Genomic DNA, 21,725 nt, shown 5'->3' with positions numbered 1-21,725 from the left:
AGAACAACATAATCACATGACGCACATAGACTAGTTTGGCGTGACGTCATGTTGTTAGCCGGCGGGGGAAAGGGAGGTGGTTGAGGCCTTCTTCCCGGTTGCTTAACGAAAAGTAGATCATTGTGAATTTCATTAGAGGAATAATTTTTAAGATATTTCTGTCTACTTGTTCATCTGTCCATTTACTTTATTTTGTCTGTCTATCGGTTTATCTGTTCATCTCTGTTTTTATCTGTCTATCTGTATATATATATATATATATATATATATATATATATATATATATATATATATATATATATATATATACATATATATATATATATATATATATATATATATATGGCTCTATCTCTATCCCTTCCACTCCTCCTTCTCTTCCTTCTCCTCCTCTTCCTCCTCATTTTCCTCCCCCTCTTCCTCCTCTTCTTTCTCCCCCCCTCCTCTACCTTCTTCTCCCCTCCTCCTCCTACCCTTCCTCTTCCTCCTCCCCCTCCTTCTTCTTCTTCTTCTTCTTCTCTTCCTCCTCCTCCACCCCTTCCTACTCCTCCTCCTCCCCTTCCTCCTCCTCCTCCTCCTCCTCTATAACCATAGGACTATGAATCACATCCAACCACAAAAAAAGGAAGACAAATTATATTCTTTAACAACCCGACCTCTTATCCGGTAGAAAAAAACGTATATATATCGCCGCGTGACAGACGATTAAAGAAAGAGAGAGAGAAAAAAAACGGACAGAGTTCAGAATTTAGAGCAGCGCGCATGACGAATCCGTGATCGTTGTCTCCTAAAATTTCACATCCGGAAAAGATTTTCGTCTGTCTTTCTTCCGCAGTTTTTTTTCTTCTTTCTTTCTTTCTTTTTTTTTCTTCTTCTGTCAGAGGTCGGTTTCCTCGTCGACCCGAATGAGTCATGAGGGCCATGTGGTTGCAGCGGTCATGCGTATGTTGCCGTAATGGCCGCGCAGGTGGCCTTGGGGTTGAGGGAAAGGAGGGGTTGGGGGTGGGGGAGGAGGGGGGGAGGCAGTGACTCAATGAAACGAACGCTAAGAGTGAGAGTGAGGGCGGGAGAGTAAAGGAGGGGGGAGGGGGAGGGAAGGGGGGTGAAAGGGAGAGAGGAAGGGAGTGGGGAAGAAAGAGAACGAGACAGACTGGCATACAGACAGACAAACAGACAGACAGAAAAAGAGCGACAGACTGCTCGATAGAGAATGATATCCGTGTGCGTGTGAAAGTGAGAGTGCGGGAGAGAGTTTGATAAAGAGATAGAGAGAGAGAGAGCGAAACAGAGACAGCCCATCAGCCAACCAGACAGAGAGAGCCCAGTCAACCACACAAAAAGACAGGCAGACAGACAGACAGACTGACCGACAGCCAGCCAAAGCCTTCCTTTTTTCGAGCCCAAACAAAGGCGAATAACAAGCTCACGAAGCGAATGCACGTGTGACAATTAAATCTATCTGATGATCCTTCCCAATCCACGGCTTCTTATTCACAGATAATCATCCATAATCATTCCTCCCCCCTTTCTTTCACACCCTACTACCCCTCCCCCCCTCGCCCCCCTCTGCCCCCCTACCCTCACCCTCTCTCCCTACGTATACGCTTATCTCATTTATCACGCAATCGCCTCACCAGATTCCACCGGTTGGGGTTATCTGCCACAATTATTTAACTCCAGAAACCGAAGACGTTTAAAATTAACTGCATTAGTATTGTAAACTGATATGCCACGTGTTTTTAAAGTTGATCTTCTGCATATACTTTCTTAGGATGGTACGTTATTTGTTTTCTTGGTACTGAGATCAGTGTGATTTTCCTTATCAGTGTTTTTTTCCTATCTGTGTTTTATGGCAGTCTTGATACAGGAAACGATTGTTCATGTTCAGTGTGACAATGATCGAATGATTGTTTCTATGATATATATGTGTGTGTGCTTTTATGTTTATATATATATATATATATATATATATATATATATATATATATATATATATATATATATATATATATATATTATATATATATATATATATATATATATATATATATATATATATATATATATATATATATATCCATATACATTCTCTACATGTTTCATAGATCTTATCTATTTACTGTTTATTTACGAATTAATTTATAATATGTGCCATGTGTGTTCTCTTGTTGCCATGTTAGATATGATATTAATGAATTTGTTTTGCATGTTTGAAGATAATATTTACAGGCTTCCAGGATCTCTGCCACCGATCATGCACAGCCCACCCGAAGAACATGTTGAAAAAAGAGGAGGATTAGGAATAGGAGAAAGAGAAGAAGGGGGAGGAGGAGAAGGAGAAGAAGGTGGAGAAGGAGGAGAAGGAGAAGGCACAGGAGGAGGAGGAAGAGGAGAAGGCACAGGAGGAGGAGGAGGAGAAGGAACAGGGGGAGAAGTAGGAAGAAAAAGAGTAAAAGGAAGAGGAGAAAAGGTACAATGAAGGAGAGGTAGAAAGAGGAGAAGTGAAAAGAGAAAGAGTGGCCCTTGGAAGCAGCTCCGCCCGTGTGCGACGCAGCCAGAGCCCGGCCGAACGTGACCAGAGGAAGGCAGGCAGGCGAATGCTCTCTGAATTGGCCCCCTCTATGAGAGCTCATGATCCCGCCCTTTGACACGACGACTCCGGAGGCGCTGAGAGGGTCGCGGTTGCAAAGGTCGTCTCTCGGCGGAGTTATGACCGGTGCTCTTCGCTCGGCTTGGCTCGCGTCCGCGTGCTTTCGTCTCGTTGCTTTCGTGCCCAGATTGCGTTCGTGCTTGATCGCTTCTGCGGGTGCTAGAAGGGGCATGATAAGGATAGGCATGCGATAAGGATAAATGAAGGATTGGACGATAAGATCGAGATATAGGATAAAAAAAAATGAAGATAGAGGGACAGCGATCAGGAAGCGAATGATGCAAGTTCGCGCGATCGCTCGAGCCTCGTCGGGTCGTGCAGGAGGCCCCATTCTCCTCGCCCTCATGAACGCGATAAGAGCGACGTTGCCCCGTTGATAGCCGTTGCATACGGGTAGCCTTGCAACACGGGAGGCAGCGGGCATTGGATTCATGCTTAGACCTGAGATAAAAAGGGAAAATTGGGGTAGTTGGCCGAGGGATGGGTACGAAAGCATGTAACTTGGAGATTGCTTTTAGCCAGAGGAAGGGTCGTGCGGTACAGGCTCGGTTCGTTTTTTTTTTTTTCTTCTTTTGGGGGTTCCTTTGAGGGCGGCCAGTCTGTCTGCCTTTCTATCTGTCTGTGTCTTTGCTTGTCTGTCTGTCTGTCTACCATGCAGATAGACAGATCTGTCTTCTCTATATATCTATCTACCTGCCTGTCTGTCGATTTATCTATCTGCCTCAGTCTCTCTCTCTCTCTCTCTCTCTCTCTCTCTCTCTCTCTCTCTCTCTCTCTCTCTCTCTCTCTCTCTCTCTCTCTCTCTCTCTCTCTCTCTCTCTCTCTCTCTCTCTCTCTCCCCCTCCCTCCCTCCCTCCCTCCCTCCCTCCCTCCCTCCCTCCCTCCCTCCTACTTCTTTATTCCTTATTCCCCATTTTATTCATTATTTTCCTTCCTCTGAGCAACAACACCCCAAGGGCCTTCGCATTCCTCAAGCACATTGTGAGGCGGCAGGTGCCTCCACAACACATGTCTGTTGCCGTGTCCAACCTGCTGTTGATTTGTGGCTTGAATTGATTCATATCTCTCTCCTGCATCATTAATTATTCTTGCGCTATACTCCGTGATCATTCCGGTTTGGCATCACCTTCATTGCGAATGCAGACTGCACTTGCAATATCAGCGTGAAGGATTTGAGAGCCGATTTCAGTTTCCCTAAAATGAGACTTCTACACGACTGAAACGTTCACCTGCGCCGATTATTCTAAGTCTACCTGAAGTCATGATAAGCAACAACACTTGATACACTGCATTATCAACACATTCTATTGACATCCACGGTGGGGACGCCTCAGAATCAATCAGTTGTATTAACTTCCTCTTTTGCTGTGATGGATGTTCATGCAATAGGCTCTTTATTATTTTCACTCTGTAGGTGTTCTTTTCAGAAAGAACCGTCAAAATGACACTAATCGAAGCTGAATAGATAAACACTATCAAATTCATCATCATTACACTCGAAAGAAGACTGGTTTATAATCCCTGTTGCTCTGAGCAGTACGAGGGATTTCGTCTCCATGCCGTGTCGTCTGAAAACGGAAAAACAGTCTTGTATCGCAGTTCTTTGTACTCACTATAACCCGCTGCCAAAACGCGTATACACATCGAATGGTGTCCCTATGTCTTGACCAAACCCGCCTCGCCCTGCAGAGTCCCCAGCAAAGACCAGTCTCGCAATCTCCCTTAACGCGGCTTCAAGGGAGTGACAGCGACATGCATTGCGCCGCCGTCTCCTGTCATCACTTTCCTTGACCGATAGTTTAGCATTGACGGGTGTCATGGCGAAGGGGCGCGCGAGTGGCGCGGGCGGCCCAGCGGGTAAAAACTCGAAGGTCAGAGTTGATTTCGGAAGTGTTTCATTGGCGTCCATCTGGGTCTTGCGGCATCAGCCTCTAGATCAATTTAGATAATTGCAAATGAAGTGGAGATGTCTTGAGGACAGATTATGTGTAAAATGTGAGTCTGGGGCGCGGGGGGCTTGGCCGCTGGTCAACGTTGGAGGCGGGGCCCCGTGGTCAGGGGGCGTGTCCTCTGGATCCCGTCTTATATAAACGCCGCGGGAGTAGACTAAGCATACACAGTCGCTACTGCTCTCCTCAAGCCACTCACTTTATCGCTCCCGCTCGCACAGCCTGGTCCACGTGGCCCGCACGCACCTTGTAGCTTCTTTGCCAACGTCTTGAACTTGTGTTGTTGCTGGTGGCACCGAAGCCGAGTGCCTAGAGAAGGATGCGCGCCATAGTGCTCATATCCTGGGCCCTCCTGATGGGGGCCGTGTGCGCCGACACCCCCGGCCTGGGCTTCACCACGACCACCACCCTCGCGCCCAACGTGCCCGACTCAGCCTCCCTGGCCGAGTGGCACTCGTCCACGCTATGGATTATTGTGATCGGCTTCATCCTCGCCTTCACACTTGCCTTCGGCGTGGGCGCCAACGACGTGGCCAACGTGTTCGGGACCAGCGTAGGAGCCAAGGTGCTAACGCTGCGGCAGGCTTGCATGATCGCGACAGTGGCTGAGGTCCTGGGAGCCGTCCTCATCGGTAAGTGAACTTCGCTGACTCTGTCCTTCTGCCCTTCCGCAGGTTCCCGCTCCGAGCTCGTCGCCCGTTGCTCGCTGCTGCCTCTCAGGAGACGCTCTTCTGTGACACATACTTTCCCCCTCCAACTTTCTCACTTTGTCAGTGCTGCTCTCCCACAGATAAAGTTACAGTCCAGTCTCACACACTAAGGCCCCCCCAGATCGTCTCTTTCAAACACGCCCCTTCAGTCCCAGAGCACAAGCCTCGCCCAGTCACACCCCGTAGCCAAATAGCCTCCCCCAAACACTTCAGAAAACCCAACACTCGACCCTCCCCCTCACACAACACCTAAAATGGAACCGTTCGCGGAGGAGCTTCTGCCCTTCGTCATCGCGGGCTTTTTCATAGCCTTCGTGCTGGCCTTCGGTGTGGGAGCCAATGACGTGGCCAACTCCTTCGGGACTTCGGTGGGCTCCGGAGTTCTAACCCTCCGAAAGGCCTGTCTGCTCGCCACTGTGTTCGAAGTGCTCGGAGCCATCCTCATAGGTAAGTAGCCCGGCCGAGCGCTGGGGAACGCCGGCGACCTGCATCTCCGAGGGAAACCCAAGTAGACTTTTTATTTTCTTGCCTTTTCTCACATTCGGTTTATAAGGAGTTTGGATGATTCAGGGCATATCAAGTAAGCGTTATATTCCCGTTTAGAAGAAGCGGACTAATGGTAGGCATTTTTGGCGGGAAAGAAGTAAACCACCAGACTTGGCGCGCGGAACAGAAATTCACCCAACTTTGTATCTTTCTGTTGTTGTTGCACACGTTCGCCGTCACAGCTCCGTCGGATTAAAGTAAAACGTTTGTGATTCAGTGTTTAGTGTTTTCTGCGGAGATAAAGTTCAAGAATTTACTTCGGCAACTACACTGTGTTAACCTGCTTTTAGAAGTTTGAATATTAAAATGTAATAACGAGAAGTTAAAAATCCGGAAGAGATGCTCAAATCGCTCTCTATATCAGAAGAAAAACATACAAACACTTGACCTAGAATGCACATCCTACCCAAGATTAGGCTCAGTTTGTTATCAGATAACATCTTTTAATGTAGGTTGGGATCGCGCGTAATTTCAGTAAATATCTGAATATATATTTTTCGAAGAAACTGCGCTCGCCACTACGCCACCCCGAGTTGATTCTCTCGTCTTCCGTAACTTTTCAAATAAAACCCGGAAGAGACTCGTGGATATTTGCTGCAGACAGAGATCTTATCGATGCCGGATTCCTTATCGGCGTTAGATAAGTCTTAATTGCACGCCTGCGGGAGGTGTGACCCTTGTTCCGCTCGAGCTGCGTCGTCCCCGCGCGTGGGCCGGCGTGAGGCTGCGAGGCCCGAAAGGTCATCAACATGCGGAATTCGACGCGTTTTTCTTTTCCTTTTTTCCCGATCGAGTCCGTTTACGCCATGGCCGCTCCGGGGTTCGTTTTCCCTCGTGCGGCTCCGGCCTCGCTCGGCCCGGCGGTTCTTCTATCCCGAGCGAAAGAGAAGTCTAAAAGGAGGAAAAAATACCGGGAAAAAATACCAGCGATCCTCCAGCGAGCGAGGGAGAATTGCGTTAGCCCGCCGTTCAGCATGGCCCTAATGGCCACCTTGCCCTGGGCGCGGAGGCGTACACTCAGCCCATCTAGTTCTGTCAGACTCAACTCAGGGGGTGAGTCAAGAGGAGGTGAATATGACACATAAAACGCTAAGTGGGATAAAAAAAAAAAAAAAAAAAAAAAAGTAGTGATTCAAGACGAAGTAGAAATGTCACCTAAACACCGCATGGGAGATAAATTTAATCGGATAAATGTTTCATAATCAGCTGGCGTCTGTAAGTGATGAGTCAAGACCAGATGAGCGTGTCACATCAAACGCCCTCGAGAGGGAGTTTTAAACCGACAGACTCTTGACGGCTGAGCTGTTCCACTGATCCGAAGCCTCCCCCTGATTCCCCCTGATGGATGAGGACACTGATCCAGATCCAGCAAGCGGCCACGCCGAGGCAAAATGCATTCATCTTCCCTCAATTGCCTTATTAAACACGTGGCTTTTCCCGCAGCGATTGCTTTCGCCAAACACCCCAGTTCCTGCTTGCGGTGTTTGATGTCAATTCCACAATTGCAGGTCGTAATGGCTGTCTCCTGCAGCCCGGCCGCTCGCATTCACCTACATTCATCTTCTCATTAGCTCCCTCAGAGGGGACTGATCGAGGCTAGTTGTAGCAATTCAGGAATTTGACCCGCGGAGCCGCCATTCATAGTTTCAGCCGGGGATTCGATCTGAAAGGCGTCCGTCATCTGCGTGTTCGAAGCGCGTTTTATAACGCCCCCTTTGCTTTCATGTAGATTTCAGTCTCAAAGCTTAAAACAATAATGATAAAGATACAACATCAAAAGATCCTTATTTATCATATAAAGCGCCCGCCCCCTTATTTCCAAGTAGAAATGCTAACCGCCAAAACGCCAGAGAAAAACCAAAAGCGTCACTAGCCAAAAGAAATAGAACTACAGAATCCCCCGCCATTACGTAACGAAGCTCTCGGGGCCGCCTGTCCGACAACCGCCTCGATTGCTTCCCACGCCATCAGTCATTCACAAAATTCGCGCGGTGACGGTCGCTACGGTACGGCGGCTGGGGCGCTAACGGGGTCTAGGGCAGCCACTTGCCTGCGCCCTGACCGGAGGGGGTGAGGGTGAGGGTGGAGAATGTTGGGGAGGGAGGGAGGGAAGGAAGAGGGAGGAGAGGGAGGGAGGGAGGAAGACTGTGGCGTGATGCGTTGAGAAGAGGGGCGTCTGGGAAGGGGTAGGGAGGGGGGTTCAAGGTTGTTGGACCTCTCCCTCTTCTCTCTTACCCCTCTCCTCCACCTCCCCATCTCTTCCCCTTCTTCCCCCTCCCTCTCCCACTTCTCCTTTTACCCCCTTCTTTCTTTTCCCTCTTCTTCTCCTACTTTCGTGGTCTTGATAAAATTGGTGAACACGTAAATGTATATATTTTCTCTCTCCATTCTCATTCTTCCTCTGTCTATTTTTATGTCCTTCCTTTACTCTCCCACTGTCTTTTCTTTCTTCCCTCTCCTTATATCTCTCTCTCCTATCTTTCCGTCTTTCCACTCCCTCTTACCTATTTCTTTCCACAGTAGATCTCTCTCACACACACGCACACGCACACGCACACACACTCACACTCACACTCACACTCACACTCACACTCACACTCACACTCACACTCACACTCACACTCACACACACACACACACACACACACACACACACACACACACACACACACACACACACACACACACACACACACACACACACACACACACACACACGACAAAACCACAAAATTTGGACTGGAATCTTTTGTCCTGTCTTCTCTAGTAGGTTGTCAGGGTGCCGTGTGCAAAAGCGAGGCGAATGACCGCCACAAGGAGAGCGGGGAGGAGAGGAGGAGAAGAGGAAGGCGGGGAAGGAAAGAGAGGAAAAACTACGATCTTCTCAAGGCCGTTCAGTTGAAAGAAGACACGTTCAGTTAGGCCTAAGCGGGAATGTCGTCCTTCTCTTCTTTGTCGTGTGAGCGCTTTGACATTTATTCATTCATTGAAAGTCGTTTTATTTATACATCGACTCCTCTAGTGATCAATAATGTAAAAAAAGATCAGCGCGAAAAGCTGTTTTTATCTAAGCAGCCCGTAACGTAAAACTCGCCCTAGTGTATTTTTAACTCTACAACCTCAAAAATCAGGCGAAGATTTAGCAAGAAAACGGAATTAGGCATTGACACGCAGAAGCCGGGGAGAGGGCGGCCGCGGCGAGGACGTGCGCGGGACGAAACAAAGTGGCATCGGCGGAAGTCCTGTGAAAAGGGCACCGCGTCGGGGGTTTTAGGGAGGGGGGGAGGGGAGAGGAGAGTTGGGGGGGGGGAGGCGACGGCGGGGGAGGAGGGCGAGGGCGTGGATGAGGGTGCCAAGCTGCCATTACGTCAGCGACCACGGGACCAAGGCATTCCGGAACGGATTTTGTGACTGCGCTGTGTCACAACCCGGTCAGATGTGTCCGCCGATTCTGACAAGAAGCTGTTCGCCGTTAACTAGGCGTTCGGTGCTCAGACATCAGGCAGTTAACTTAATATACAGCTTTGGTTTGACGTCACGCTCTTCACTTATTATGTATGACAATATGTTCAGACTACAGGACGTCAGATGTATTTGCATGTTTTAATACGTTAGTCATATGTTCATTTAAATGCAGCTGATTAGCATAAAATATTACGTTTATAAATGTCCTCAAGTGTCGATGTGGTTTTGATTAATCGCGTTCAACTTTCATGTATTCATTTGATGCTGTAGCGATTCCAAGTAGAAGCGTCGAAGCATTGCTCAGTTAACTATGAGAAAAACGTAATATTAAAACTCGTCTTTCTTATGAATTGCTATGTAAAGATTATAAACATAAGCGTCCGTGTGCCATAAGGCGCTTTGGCCGTCGCTTTCTCTCTTATGTAAATTGACTTCTCACTTCCCGCGAGACCAAGTTGTACAGGTACTAAATGTTCTCAACCTATTCATGGCAGTGTGACAACTTTTTTTTTTCTCTCGCTGTGTCTTGTTGTGTTCAACTATTTTTTTTTTCTTTTCTTTCCGAGGCCACTCTAAGCCGAAATCGCCTGAATTCCAAATTGCCGCCAAACCCATAAATGAACCGCGGGACCGAAGCTCCGAGCGGGAAAAGGGGTTCATGAGAAGAGTCGAGATAGTTTATTTCTCGAATTCAAATGTTAACGAGTCGAATTATGCATCAGATTTGAGACTTTTTTTTCTTTCTCTTTTTTCTCAGACTAATTCTGTACGCGCAAGTTGCTTCAGCTTGCGATTTCTCAGTATTTATAGCCAGCATATATGCGGATTCATGGTTCATGAAGTATGAATACCTGAAGGTTATTTATGTATTACTTGCGACTGTGAGTTAGTGAGAGAGAGAGAGAGAGAGAGAGAAAGAAAGAAAGAAAAGAGAAAGAGGCAGGCTGTGTCTGCCTTGATCTAAAAACTCGCTAAACTAGACCTTGTTCCCTGAAGGACACCTCTGGTTTGATTATTATTTTCTCATTCCTTACTTAATCTATGCCTTGAACTTCTGCCTAACCGTTAATAGTCAAGGCCTCCTTAACACATACAAGAGGGCAGAAAAAGATACATTTAGAACATGTTGCATGGTAACAATGTGACCGACGCCAACATAGAGGCCTTGGCGTTGCATTCTAGAAAAAGTTTTCTTATTCATACCCAAGTGCTAATCAGTCCTCCCTCATTCGCGGGTATGAAGAACTGAATATCATTAATTCAAACTTGCTGTCATGTTGTTTTCTGTCACCTTATCTCGCCGATGCATTTGAGGATTTTTTGTCAATTTCCTTTGGGTCTGTTTCCCTCTGCCGAAAGGAATACAAGAGAATAACGACCATCGGTTTCTTCCGCAGGATATAAAGTGTCGGACACGGTACGGAAAGGAATTTTGGATGTTTCCCTCTACAACAACACCGAGAAGGAGCTCATGCTGGGGTCCCTGGCCGCCCTTGGTGAGTCCCTCTGAAACACTCTTCGCTGCTTTGTAAGTCCTTTGTGTAGTCCTTCAGTTTCTTTCGAATTTCCACATTCTCTCCACTTAAAAGAAAGAAAATCCCCCTTACCTTTTTTTTTTCTTTCTCACATTTTCTCCCCACTTATAGAATCCTTTTTTGTCTCCCAAACAACCTGTGTAAGTTGGTGTTGTCTTTTCACAGTTCAGACCTTTTTTCCTCCTCTAAGTCCCTCTAAGTCCTTTGAGCTTAAAGTATCTTCTTTAAGATCCTTTTGGTGTCTTCTGTTGATAGTTGTTCGGCGAAATCTAAATAACACTTCTCTTTTGTATAGGATTAAAACAACTGCTTGCGTGACTAACCTCGTTGAGTGCTTACTACCTTCTTGGTTGTTTATTATTGCTAAATGGTCCTTCATATCTATGGAAAGTTATTTCCACCAAATTATATATATCAGTGAAGAAAATGATTGCAATCCATAACAAAACATGAATTTGTTGAGCCGTTTCCTGATGATAGAGAAAGTGAATCATTCAAAGAGATAACCTGATATCAAACTCCCTATCACACAAATCACATTCTCGCTTTCGCTACGACGGTTTCTCGATGCATATTCCTAACCCGCCCTTCCTTTCCCTCCCACGCGCCTCCTGCAGGTGGCAGCGCCATCTGGAACCTCGTGGCCACCTTCTTCAAGCTCCCGATCTCCGGCACCCACACCATCGTCGGCGCCACCGTCGGCTTCTCCCTCTGCGCACGTGGCTTCGACGGCGTCAACTGGACCACCTTCGGAAAGATCGGTAAGGGATTGCTCATAGATAGATGGATAGATAGGTGAACAGATATAAGTGTAGAGAGATACATTTAGGCACTATCTCGGGCATTGAGGTTTAAATGGGGGGGGGGGGGGGGAGAAGAAAATGAAACGAGCTGGGACTTAATGAGGGTGAACCTGTTCCTCTGAGGCCACGGGCAGGAGGAGGCCGTCAGCCAGTCGTCTCCATATACATAGCCAGAGTGTTTAAGAGAGGAGCACGTGATTCGCTGTTGGCTGAAACACGTCGACCAGCCTCGAGCGGGAGAGATTAAAGAGACGTGCGCGGGGGGGGGGGGGTAGTCACTCCTGAGGAAGGGGAGGGAGGGGGAGGCGAAGGGCGGGGGAGGGGGGTGACACTGGAACTATTATAGGTTTATTTCAAGACCCAGCTCTAGCCTCCATTGGGGAATGCTGAGAGGTTGCTTGGTGAGAAATAGCTCAGAAGTCATTTTGCTTCTTCACCGCCTGCTGCATTTAGAATGTCTGATGTGGAAACCGCTAGAGCCATTCCCCCGCTTTGATAAGAAGAACAGCGGGGATGCCATGAGTGTTGGGGAGCCCCAGAAGATGGTTTTGCAAGGAGGAAGCGGTGGCCTGGCACACCGCGCGCTTCAGTCTGGTTCGCGCTGGTTCTCCCTATTTTTGGTAGCGCGCGGGGGGCTAGTGGAGTAACGTCAGTCATTTCCACATTCGATAGGGTTCTGAAGCAAGGGCTTGACAGTTGGCCAGGCCGATTATAGCGAGGCGACAGGGATTCGGAGATAAATCAGGCTGATAATGGGGCTGCGGCGGGTCGGCGTGCATGCCTGGTCTCTGTAAAAAGGCGAGTGGTCACGTGACAGGTTTAGGGCGGTTGCATGATCCGAGTGTGACCAAGTCATGCTGGCAGTCGTCCTCGGACGCCGTTCGGACTGACTCGTTCCCTCGCTCCTGCTGAAGCACCTCCCTCTCCCTCTCTCTTGTTCGCCCCACGTGCAAGGTACGTGTTCCAGTGCGGTCTGGCAGCATTGGGTAGGGGGCTAAAATAGGTCTGTAGGTCTACGCAACGTGCTAGCGCTGCGAGCTGTGTGTGGGGTTGGCAGGCCTGGCGAAGGGATGCGCCTGCTTGAGTGAACACGTGGTTGCTGGGACGGCGCCTCTACGCAAGGGCGATAGCATTAGATGTGTGGTAATTTACAAGGCTAATCGCACAGCGCTCACTCTCTAGGCCCCGGACCAAGGACACACTGTGTGTATTTTGTGATGTAGGAATCGGTGTCAATGCATCTCTAAAAGGAATTAATGCATGATGGTAACCTTGCCGATGTGCTTACAGCCCAACGCACATATATTATGGTAAGATAAAAAAAATCCAAAATACACACGTTGTAGAAACCAGCTCTTTTATTTAACAGTGCTATTAATAGCCATTACGTATAGCCCTAGCAGCGTGGTGCGTGCCCGAAGCCTGACTTGTGGAGAGCTTCCTAATGGCGGGTTGACAAAAAACGGTATTATTCACTAGGGATACGAGCGGTTGTTATTTTTACATATAGGTTCTTAATACTATTATATATACATATATATATATATATATATACATATATATATACATATATATATATATATATATATATATATATATATATATATATATATATATATATTTGTTTATGAAAAGGAAAATACATTTAGTAGAAAGATTAATACACCTTTATTGTAATTCTATTGATAATGATAATGTTAGTATAATGTTAATTTTTGTATTGATAATGTTATGGATAATTACGATAATAATGATGATATTTATAATAACAGTTAGAACCATAAACCATTAGTATTTAAGACTGCATAATAAAACGATTTCAAAGAAAAACCCAGTGAAAAGGGTGAAAAGGAGGCCCCACAGCTGTCGCAGCCGATGATCACACACAGTTTATCTCGTGAAAGGCTGCCAATTACTGGGCGATTTAGGGAGCTCGTTAAAAAAGCCTTTATAGAACATACTTTTCCTAGTTTTTTAAAGAGGTAAACATTGGGTGGGTGGAGTATTTTGATCAAAATCGATGGTCAATATTTCCAGTGGAAAGTACCACTATTTTAGTGAAGTGATGTATTTGGGGGCAAGAACTGATGGAGTGGGCAATGGGCTTTTCGACAAGGGTGCGGATGGTGTGTCTAGTCCTAACTTTCACCTCTAATGTCTTTTTCTCTCGATTGTCTCCCACAGTTGGATCATGGTTCATTTCTCCTGTTCTCTCCGGCATCATGTCCGGCGTCATCTACCTCCTCCTCAACCACTTCATCCTGAAGAAGGAGAAGCCCATGGAACCCGGTCTCAAGGCTCTTCCCTTCATCTACGGCCTCACCCTCCTCGTCAACGTGTTCTCCGTCGTCCATGATGGCCCAAGGAGTAAGTTCAAACCGAGGAATGTTTCTCGAGGCAAAGGCCTACTCTTTCTATGCCGTGGGATTATTTTCTTGTGATATTGGATGAATACAGTTTGAGACGTCTTTCGCTTTCCCTTTTAGTGCTGCACTTCGATGTGATTCCCTGGTGGGGCGCCGTCATCACCTCCCTCGGCGTCGGATTCCTCACAGCTCTCTTCGTCCAGTGCATCATCGTCCCTCGCCAGCGGAAAGCCATTGAAGGTGAGTTCACTTCTGGTTGTCCGAGGTTCATCTCATTTGCATCTTGTTTCTCCTCGTGCCCCGCCTCTATCTCCTTATCTGAGAGAAGGTAGGCAAGGGACAAAAGTGAATCGATACACCGATCAGGATTTGCCCCCATTGCAGTAATTGTCAGATTTTGGGATTTCTTTGAAATGCATGCCTTTCGTTAAATGCCCAACAGATATTTTTCATACAGTACAGGAATCCAGGTGTAGTCAAATATGAATAGTTTATAGGGCTCGGACACTGAACTGAATGACCAAACAGGTACAAACAACTGACCTGTGCCTTTTCCACACACAGCTGATCTGGCCAAGGCTGCCTGCAAGCAAGACCACGAAGTCAAGTTCACCTTCGAATCCGCAGGTGAGTAATGAACACCAGCGTCTTCTTTCAGGTAGTCAGAAGGTTGATAAGATAAGAGCAGTATTAAAGAATAGACCACGATTTCATTACGACGTCCAGTGTATTTTAGCAGTATAGGTGCTTGGCATCGTTTGAGCATGTTTTCAAAGAGGAAAAGCATGGTGTTCCGTGACTCTAGGGTTAACTACACAGTAAGTGAAACGACCCGGCATCATTTCACATTCACTTGATAGGGACCATAGGTATAAAGGAAACGACACCATGCCAAGACTCCATCTTTTGCGCGAATAGTCTCTTCTTTTTTTTTTGCAAATAATTTGGTGTGCATAATACTGAATAAGTGGGAGCTGATCGCGCTTACTTAAAAATACCATTATACATCATTTCAGACAGCCTAGAAATGGCCGAACTGTTGTATCATGAAGGTAAAATTGTTTCCGATCCCTGAAGTTGTGCTTTTTGCAGTGTTACATCAGATGCAATAACGCTATTTATCGTGCATTAACAGTGCTATTGTCTTCACCCCCCCCCCTCCCCTCCCACATGTAAAACGCTCCCGTGTGTGCCACCGCCCCCTTTCCCAAACGTTTGGCCACGTCGTCTTTAAGCAGTGACGTCACAGAAGCCACGATGTTTTCATTGGAAGATGATGACGTCACAGGGCTTACAATGTATTCATTGGGTAGCCGTGACGTCACAGGCTGCGGTGATTTCATTGGATGACAGTGACATCACTGAAGCTACAGTTTTCTCATTGGATGGCAGTGACGTCACAGAAGCTAGGACGACTTCATTGAATGACTTTACAAACCTTCGATGACTGCATTCAGTGGCAGTGACAGTAAAAAAAGTGTTTGGATAAGCATGATCTGCAAGCCTCCTGTTGCAATGTTCTGTTTCCGTTGTTTTAACTCGACTGTGAACTTAGAATCCTGAAAGCTTAGACACTGTGATAGATTCTAGCGACGAAAGAGACGGTAGGGATGACACAGACGGTTATTTTTTAAAAATGGTAAATGACAAAGACGATAACGGATACAAAGATAAAAGAGACAAAAAATAGCTCTTTAATGTAACGAAAAGGGAGAAAATAACAGCGGGGAATATGTAGGTCGTGCCCGCTATCCTCGAGCGGAACCGAGTCTTCTAAACTGGGAGAGGACCTTTGACAAGTGGCCAAGTGAGAGTATTTCACTTGAGGTCGACGGAGCGAGGAACCTGGCTGGCTAGTTCAGCAGTTATTCAAAAGACCATCTAACTATTTTACTTCCCCTTTCCTTTCTTTCTCTTTTTCTCCCCTTGTTTCTATTACCTTTTTTCATGTTTGTCTTTTTCCCTTCTTATTCTGTTTCTTTAACCTTTTTTTATTCTCACACATTTTTCCTCTTCTTTTTTGTCTTTTTTTTGTCTTTACTGGCGGTTGCTTTCAATGGGTGGTTTAGTTTAGCAATGGCTGCCTACTTTGTGAGCTCTGATGTCTTTAATCTTATAATTAATATTATAAAGAAACAGACCTCAGTTAATCTACATTTTTATCTTGGTTTAGCTGTCTGTGGGTTGGATATATAAAGGTAAAATTAGATATCCACAATTATAATGATAAAGAAGACCCTTCTCCATCATTCAGTTTTTCATGAAGATCCAGTTATCGCGTAAAAAAAAACACCCGACCTGAACTCGCCCGCCTTCTCCCTCCGCAGATAACAGCCGCTCCCCAACACCGCCGGGCCAAGAACTGTCCGTGATCGAGAAGGGCGTTTCCCCCACCACGTACACCTTCACCAGCAGCGCCACCGAGACCAACGGCTACATCCCCGCTGAGACCAAGTCCAACCTGCTGGGCAACGGCCTCAACAACACCTGCCCTTCGTCACAGTCCCTCGGTAAGGGAGGAGGTGCAGTGGGCCTCGTGGGGGTCGTTTGGGCTTGGGTGTTCAGGCTTGTGGTTCTCGTTTATTTTTTTCTTGCCTTTATGTTCAGCTGATATGTTTTTTATTTTTATTTCTTCGGGTTTATGGGAAATTGCTGTGATCTGTATGCTGATTCGGTCACTCATTTTCAATTTCTTTGCAACTGATTCGCCAAATCGGTTTTTGGGCCTCGGACTTCGCGGAGCTAACCCCCTCCCTCTCCATTCTCCCGCAGGCATCACCCACAACAGCAGTCAGGTTCCTCTCGTCAATGCCAACCAAGTCAAGATCGTCTCCATGGACGAACTCACCGACAAGAAGGAAGCTGAGACCGACAGGCCCGAGGTGAAGCGCCTCTTCTCGTTCCTGCAGATCCTGACGGCCACCTTCGGCTCCTTCGCCCACGGCGGCAACGACGTCAGCAATGCCATCGGCCCTCTCATCGCTCTGTGGGCCATCTACACCGAGGGCTCCGTGGCCCAGCGCTCCCCCACGCCCATCTACATCCTCTTGTATGGCGGCGTAAGTGTCTTTTTGGTGTTATTTGCGGCCTTTCCTTGAGATTCGTGTCAGATTTCCAGTCATATCAAAATGGAAACTCTTACATACACAGGCTTGTACTTGTGTTAGGAGAAAATTTAATAGAATGTGCGATTGCAGATTGGCATCTCCGTGGGTCTGTGGGTGTGGGGTCGCCGTGTGATCCAGACCATTGGCGAGGACCTGACCAAGGTGACTGCCTCCTCCGGATTCACCATTGAGATCGGCTCTGCCTTCACCGTCTTGTTGGCCTCCAAGGCTGGCCTCCCCATCTCCACCACGCACTGCAAGGTTGGCTCCGTCGTCTTCGTGGGCTGGGCCAAGTCCAGCCGACAGGGTGTCGACTGGGGACTCTTCAGGTGAGAGATAGATCTGCTCTTTGTGTGAGGAATAAGCACTAGATTATTTTTTTAGAAATCGGATAGTTTTTTGAAATCACATTAGCCGATTAAAGCTAATCCTTAGTATGACAGTAGAGGACTAAAAATCCTTTTCCCTCCACAGGAACATTGTGATCGCTTGGGTTGTGACCGTACCTCTAACGGCCGGTATATCTGCTCTACTCATGTTGATTCTGCAGATCGCCTTCTTGTAAACAACTCTCAGTTGCTGTGATACTCCCCAAGGGGGAAGGGGAGAGAGGGAGAGCAGACATCACCCCTCACGCATCACCAAAGCCCCCACCATCACCTCCACGATCTCTTACGACTGCTTCCTCATGTCGTGACATCGAACTCTGGGACGCCCTTGCACTGGACGCCAGTGACGCCAGGTCACTGAAGGGATCACCCAGTGCAGGTCGCTCCCTCTTCATCATTACACAACACACCAGTATTAAATATCTTCCATTATTACCCCGCGAGTCATTCACTTCGGGTACGAACTGTGAGGAGTCGCCAGTCCAGCACTGCGGGCGTGGGTAATGGGGAGAGATTGTTGTCCCTCCTTGATTGCTCTCCCGGCGACCCTGCACACGCTTCCCTGCACACCACCATCGTTACCAAACATCTCTAACTGTTGCTGCCCGAGTTCTGTCTCTGAAGCCTCTTCTCCTCGCACGGAAGCAGTATGACCCCAGAGCTTGAAGTCCGTTACACCCGCTTTATGTCGATTGTAACTATAGTATATCTTTAACTTCGTGGGAATATTCAGCAGTCCATTCGTGCACTTTACTCCTATTCCAGTTGTTAACATGCACTGAATATTAATGTCGTCTAGGTAGAGACTCGTAAACTTTCTATGTATATAAATGTCCACATACGCACTGATTGTGCAGAAGTCATGACCGAGGTGCAGCTGCTATTCCGAGGATGTCGTCGTTGCGGTCTTTCCAGCCCCGCTCTTGCAGTGAGCGACGTACCAAGATGTCACCGAAGCACACTGTTGCCAGTCCGATCGAGCAACTAGGGAGGTGAGAGCCAAAGGCAGAGCAGGCTTCTAGAGGTGTGGTGTAGTCGACGCCTCCGACTGAGCGATCTGGTGTTGATGAAGCCAGTAGATTTGTTTTCTAAAGGTAAACCAGTCGTATTTCGCGACAGCTCCTCACATCTGGCCTTATTGCTGCGTGATCAGATACTAATTTTTGACAATCAATTCCTGTTTTAATGCATCAAGTAAGATCGGTTTCTTACCATACTTTTAAGCTTATTGGCATTCATTTAGGTCACCAGAGGCTAGGAATTCTGGAGGAACTAGCTCGACTCGACTCATCCCCACCCCCTCATCCACATCCAAGAGGGGGTTCATCATTTCTCATCCAAATCGATTCATCCATGGATTGCAGACCCCAGCAAAACATGTTCACAATTATATCATTCTTATTTACCATAAATTGCGGTTTTTCGGACTTTGAAGTCGCGTAGGCCGTTATATTATTATTTTCATTATAAGGACATTGAAGCACATTTATATTTTGTAGGAACAGCGTGAGTGGAAGTGTGGTGAATACGAGCATTAGGGAATGTCTAGGTTAATATATTTTTTTTATACAGCAAGTCAACTTCATGGGAGAAAGATTTCCGGAGACTTCTTTTGAAGTTAATACTGCATACCAACATCTCTCCTCTCTTGAGAAAGTAGATTTGAAAGAGGATGATTGAAAACTTTTGCTGAGTTCATATTTTCTTGAGAACATTATTTTTGTATCATTACCGTCATTTCTAAAAACATTTAGAGTGAATTTAAGAAAATGATTTGATGAAACGAGTGAAACTTAATTGATCACTATGATAGGAAGATAAAACAGTCAGCTTTGGGTCAGTTGTAGGTTTAATCGCTCTTTCTTTCAGATTGTTGAACTTTTGATATGTTACTCTTGTTGACTGCTTTGTTTACATGTGTCATGGAAGTGGGGAGAGAGTGTTAGAACAAAACGTAATCTGTCATTTATATATATATATATATATATATATATATATATATATATATATATATATATATATATATATATAGTGTGTGTACACACATACATACATATATAACTATACATACATACATGCGTACATACATATCCATATACATACATACATGCGTACATACATATCCATATACATACATACATACATATCCATATACATACATACATACATATCCATATACATACATATCCATATACATACATACATACATATACATATTCATACAGTTACGCCAGTGAACTTGATTCGCAAGTGTCGAGTGTTTTCCCTTGTATCTTGAGAATATTTTGGACTCGCAAGAAGTCTCCGCATGCGCATAGCGGTGCTGCTCAGATCCCCTGCGAAGCCATGCCAAGTCAGGACAGGTCGGGGTAGGGAGTCAAAGGGATAGGGAGGGCAGGGATTAGGGTAGAGGGAGTCTTTTGATAAACTAAGGATTAAGGGAGGGATTTTACTTCATGCCACAAACTAGTCGTGTTTTTATTTCAGAAGGGCAAGGGGAATATAGGCTTACTGAAACTGCTATTTTTCATTAATTTTATATTTTGTATATTTTCGATGATTGAATCTGCTTAGTTAATTTTCTGTGTGTGGAAGGAAGGAGAAACAAGAAAGGGGATACTTATCAAGGACTTTGCAAAGAAAAGAGATTGGCCGTCTTGCATTACAACACAGCAGAAAAAAAGTGTCATGTATTCAAAAGCTTTCCGTTTGGGCCTCCAGTCCACATGATTATAACTGTTCCGATACTTCAGTTCCTAACATCTTGTATATGAATGTATATGCATACATATATGTATGTATATAGTTATATATGTAACTACATATATATATATATATATATATATATATATATATATATATATATATATATATATATATATATATATATATATATATATATATATATATATATATATATATATAATTACACTCTTGCAATATGTATGCAAGTAAAAGTTTGTTACGCAAAGTAATTGCTATCGAGACGGCAATATTTATTTCATATCTCAGATAGGCAGGTGCCAGTTCGGTATTTATCAGACTCAATTCTTTTTTAATGTAAAGTCATTCTGATTCACTATGGAATGAATGGTAATGCTTGTTATTTATTTTTTACTTATTGTGCTCTTTCATGCTATTTTTATATAGATTTGTGGCATACAAGAGAAGGGCGCCTATGTGTCCAGCAATGTATCAGTCCATATTTATAACTTTGGTAGAATTTGTATATTTCAGTATTTCTAGTTTATATATTCTATTGTCCTACAGTTTTTATTTTGTTCAGTTGATTATACTGACTCCTTAACATATATGAATGACTGAACTGTACTATATTGTAAACTCTCTTTGCGCAGAATCATGTAATATTCCTTAATCTCATTTATTTAACTAATGTAATTTGTAAGTCTGAAATGAAGTGTTTACTTACCTTGACATTTTCCTTTCAACCATACAAAAGCAATAAATTTATTCATCCAGGACTTACAGGTTGCAAAGATAGACTTTAAGTTTTACTGCATATCATTTCATCTCTTTTGTGATTTTTTCTCTTCAAGAGCCTTTTCTTTATGAAAGTAGCATTTCCATTATTGTCAATAGATGGCCTCGTGTCACAGGCCTCTAAAGCATTTTTTATCACTTATTTTATATATATTTAACCCGAGTCAGAGCATGATGTACTGTGACAACATCATTTCAAGAGTTCTGTCTACAGGGCACATAATAATAGTGAATAATAATGATGATGTGAATTATGTACATTTTGTCAGTCTGGAAAAATAAGGAAAATAAAATATATAATTAACTGTCAAGGAAATTTTTTTGATCATTTCGTTTTTGAGGATCAGTATTTGCTAAGAACCCACAGCAACATTTGTACAGAATGAAATAAAAATATTTTGTTTTTACTCTTCTGTTTTACTTCTAACCAAGACTCCTTTTGGGGAGGGAGGGAGGGGAAAAAAAAAAAAAAAAAAAAAAAAAGCCTCTGACACAACTTAAAATATCAAACATATTACACATTTTACATGTGAAGCACATGTAGGGGACTTGCTATTAAAAGAGTATTCAATAAAAGGTTTGAAAAATAGATGCATCAGATATAGAGAACCATACAATGTGCTGGCATTTTCCTCAAGCCAAATGACCAGCATTCACATAGGGCCTCATTTCGAAGAAACAGGTGTGGTAAGATAGGACAGCTA

The 21,725-nt window shown here is 45.2% G+C and overlaps 1 protein-coding gene and 1 long non-coding RNA gene across 6 annotated transcripts in view; one reads left to right on the top strand and one right to left on the bottom strand.

Moving 5' to 3' along the window:
• NaPi-III (Na[+]-dependent inorganic phosphate cotransporter type III) overlaps window positions 1-21,428 on the top strand; it is a 60,605-nt gene extending 39,177 nt beyond the window's left edge. For 2 of the 5 annotated variants that reach the window (XM_070122855.1, XM_027365958.2), the window contains exons 2-12: window positions 5,274-5,756; window positions 10,718-10,816; window positions 11,473-11,616; window positions 13,843-14,025; window positions 14,145-14,264; window positions 14,589-14,651; window positions 15,041-15,076; window positions 16,352-16,534; window positions 16,797-17,083; window positions 17,222-17,460; window positions 17,606-21,428. In XM_070122855.1, the coding sequence (XP_069978956.1) occupies window positions 5,564-5,756; window positions 10,718-10,816; window positions 11,473-11,616; window positions 13,843-14,025; window positions 14,145-14,264; window positions 14,589-14,651; window positions 15,041-15,076; window positions 16,352-16,534; window positions 16,797-17,083; window positions 17,222-17,460; window positions 17,606-17,696 (1,638 nt within the window). In that variant the 5' untranslated portion in view covers window positions 5,274-5,563 and the 3' untranslated portion in view covers window positions 17,697-21,428. Of the gene's footprint in view, window positions 1-4,754; window positions 5,232-5,273; window positions 5,757-10,717; window positions 10,817-11,472; window positions 11,617-13,842; window positions 14,026-14,144; window positions 14,265-14,588; window positions 14,652-15,040; window positions 15,077-16,351; window positions 16,535-16,796; window positions 17,084-17,221; window positions 17,461-17,605 lie in introns of those variants that run through there. The other 3 variants (XM_027365954.2, XM_070122856.1, XM_027365955.2) reach the window with 3 other exon arrangements.
• On the bottom strand, window positions 13,311-14,765 carry LOC138862024 (uncharacterized). The gene is made up of 2 exons (XR_011398623.1): window positions 14,568-14,765; window positions 13,311-14,342 (listed from the first exon to the last, which is right to left on the bottom strand). It is a non-coding gene; the product is annotated as an uncharacterized lncRNA (long non-coding RNA).
• Window positions 21,429-21,725: the final 297 nt, after the last annotated feature.

Source organism: Penaeus vannamei, chromosome 6 (genome assembly GCF_042767895.1).
Source record: "Penaeus vannamei isolate JL-2024 chromosome 6, ASM4276789v1, whole genome shotgun sequence".
Lineage (NCBI taxonomy): Eukaryota > Metazoa > Arthropoda > Malacostraca > Decapoda > Penaeidae > Penaeus > Penaeus vannamei.
The sequence above is the reverse complement of the archived record's forward strand: the minus strand, read 5'-3'. Positions and strand labels throughout refer to the sequence as shown.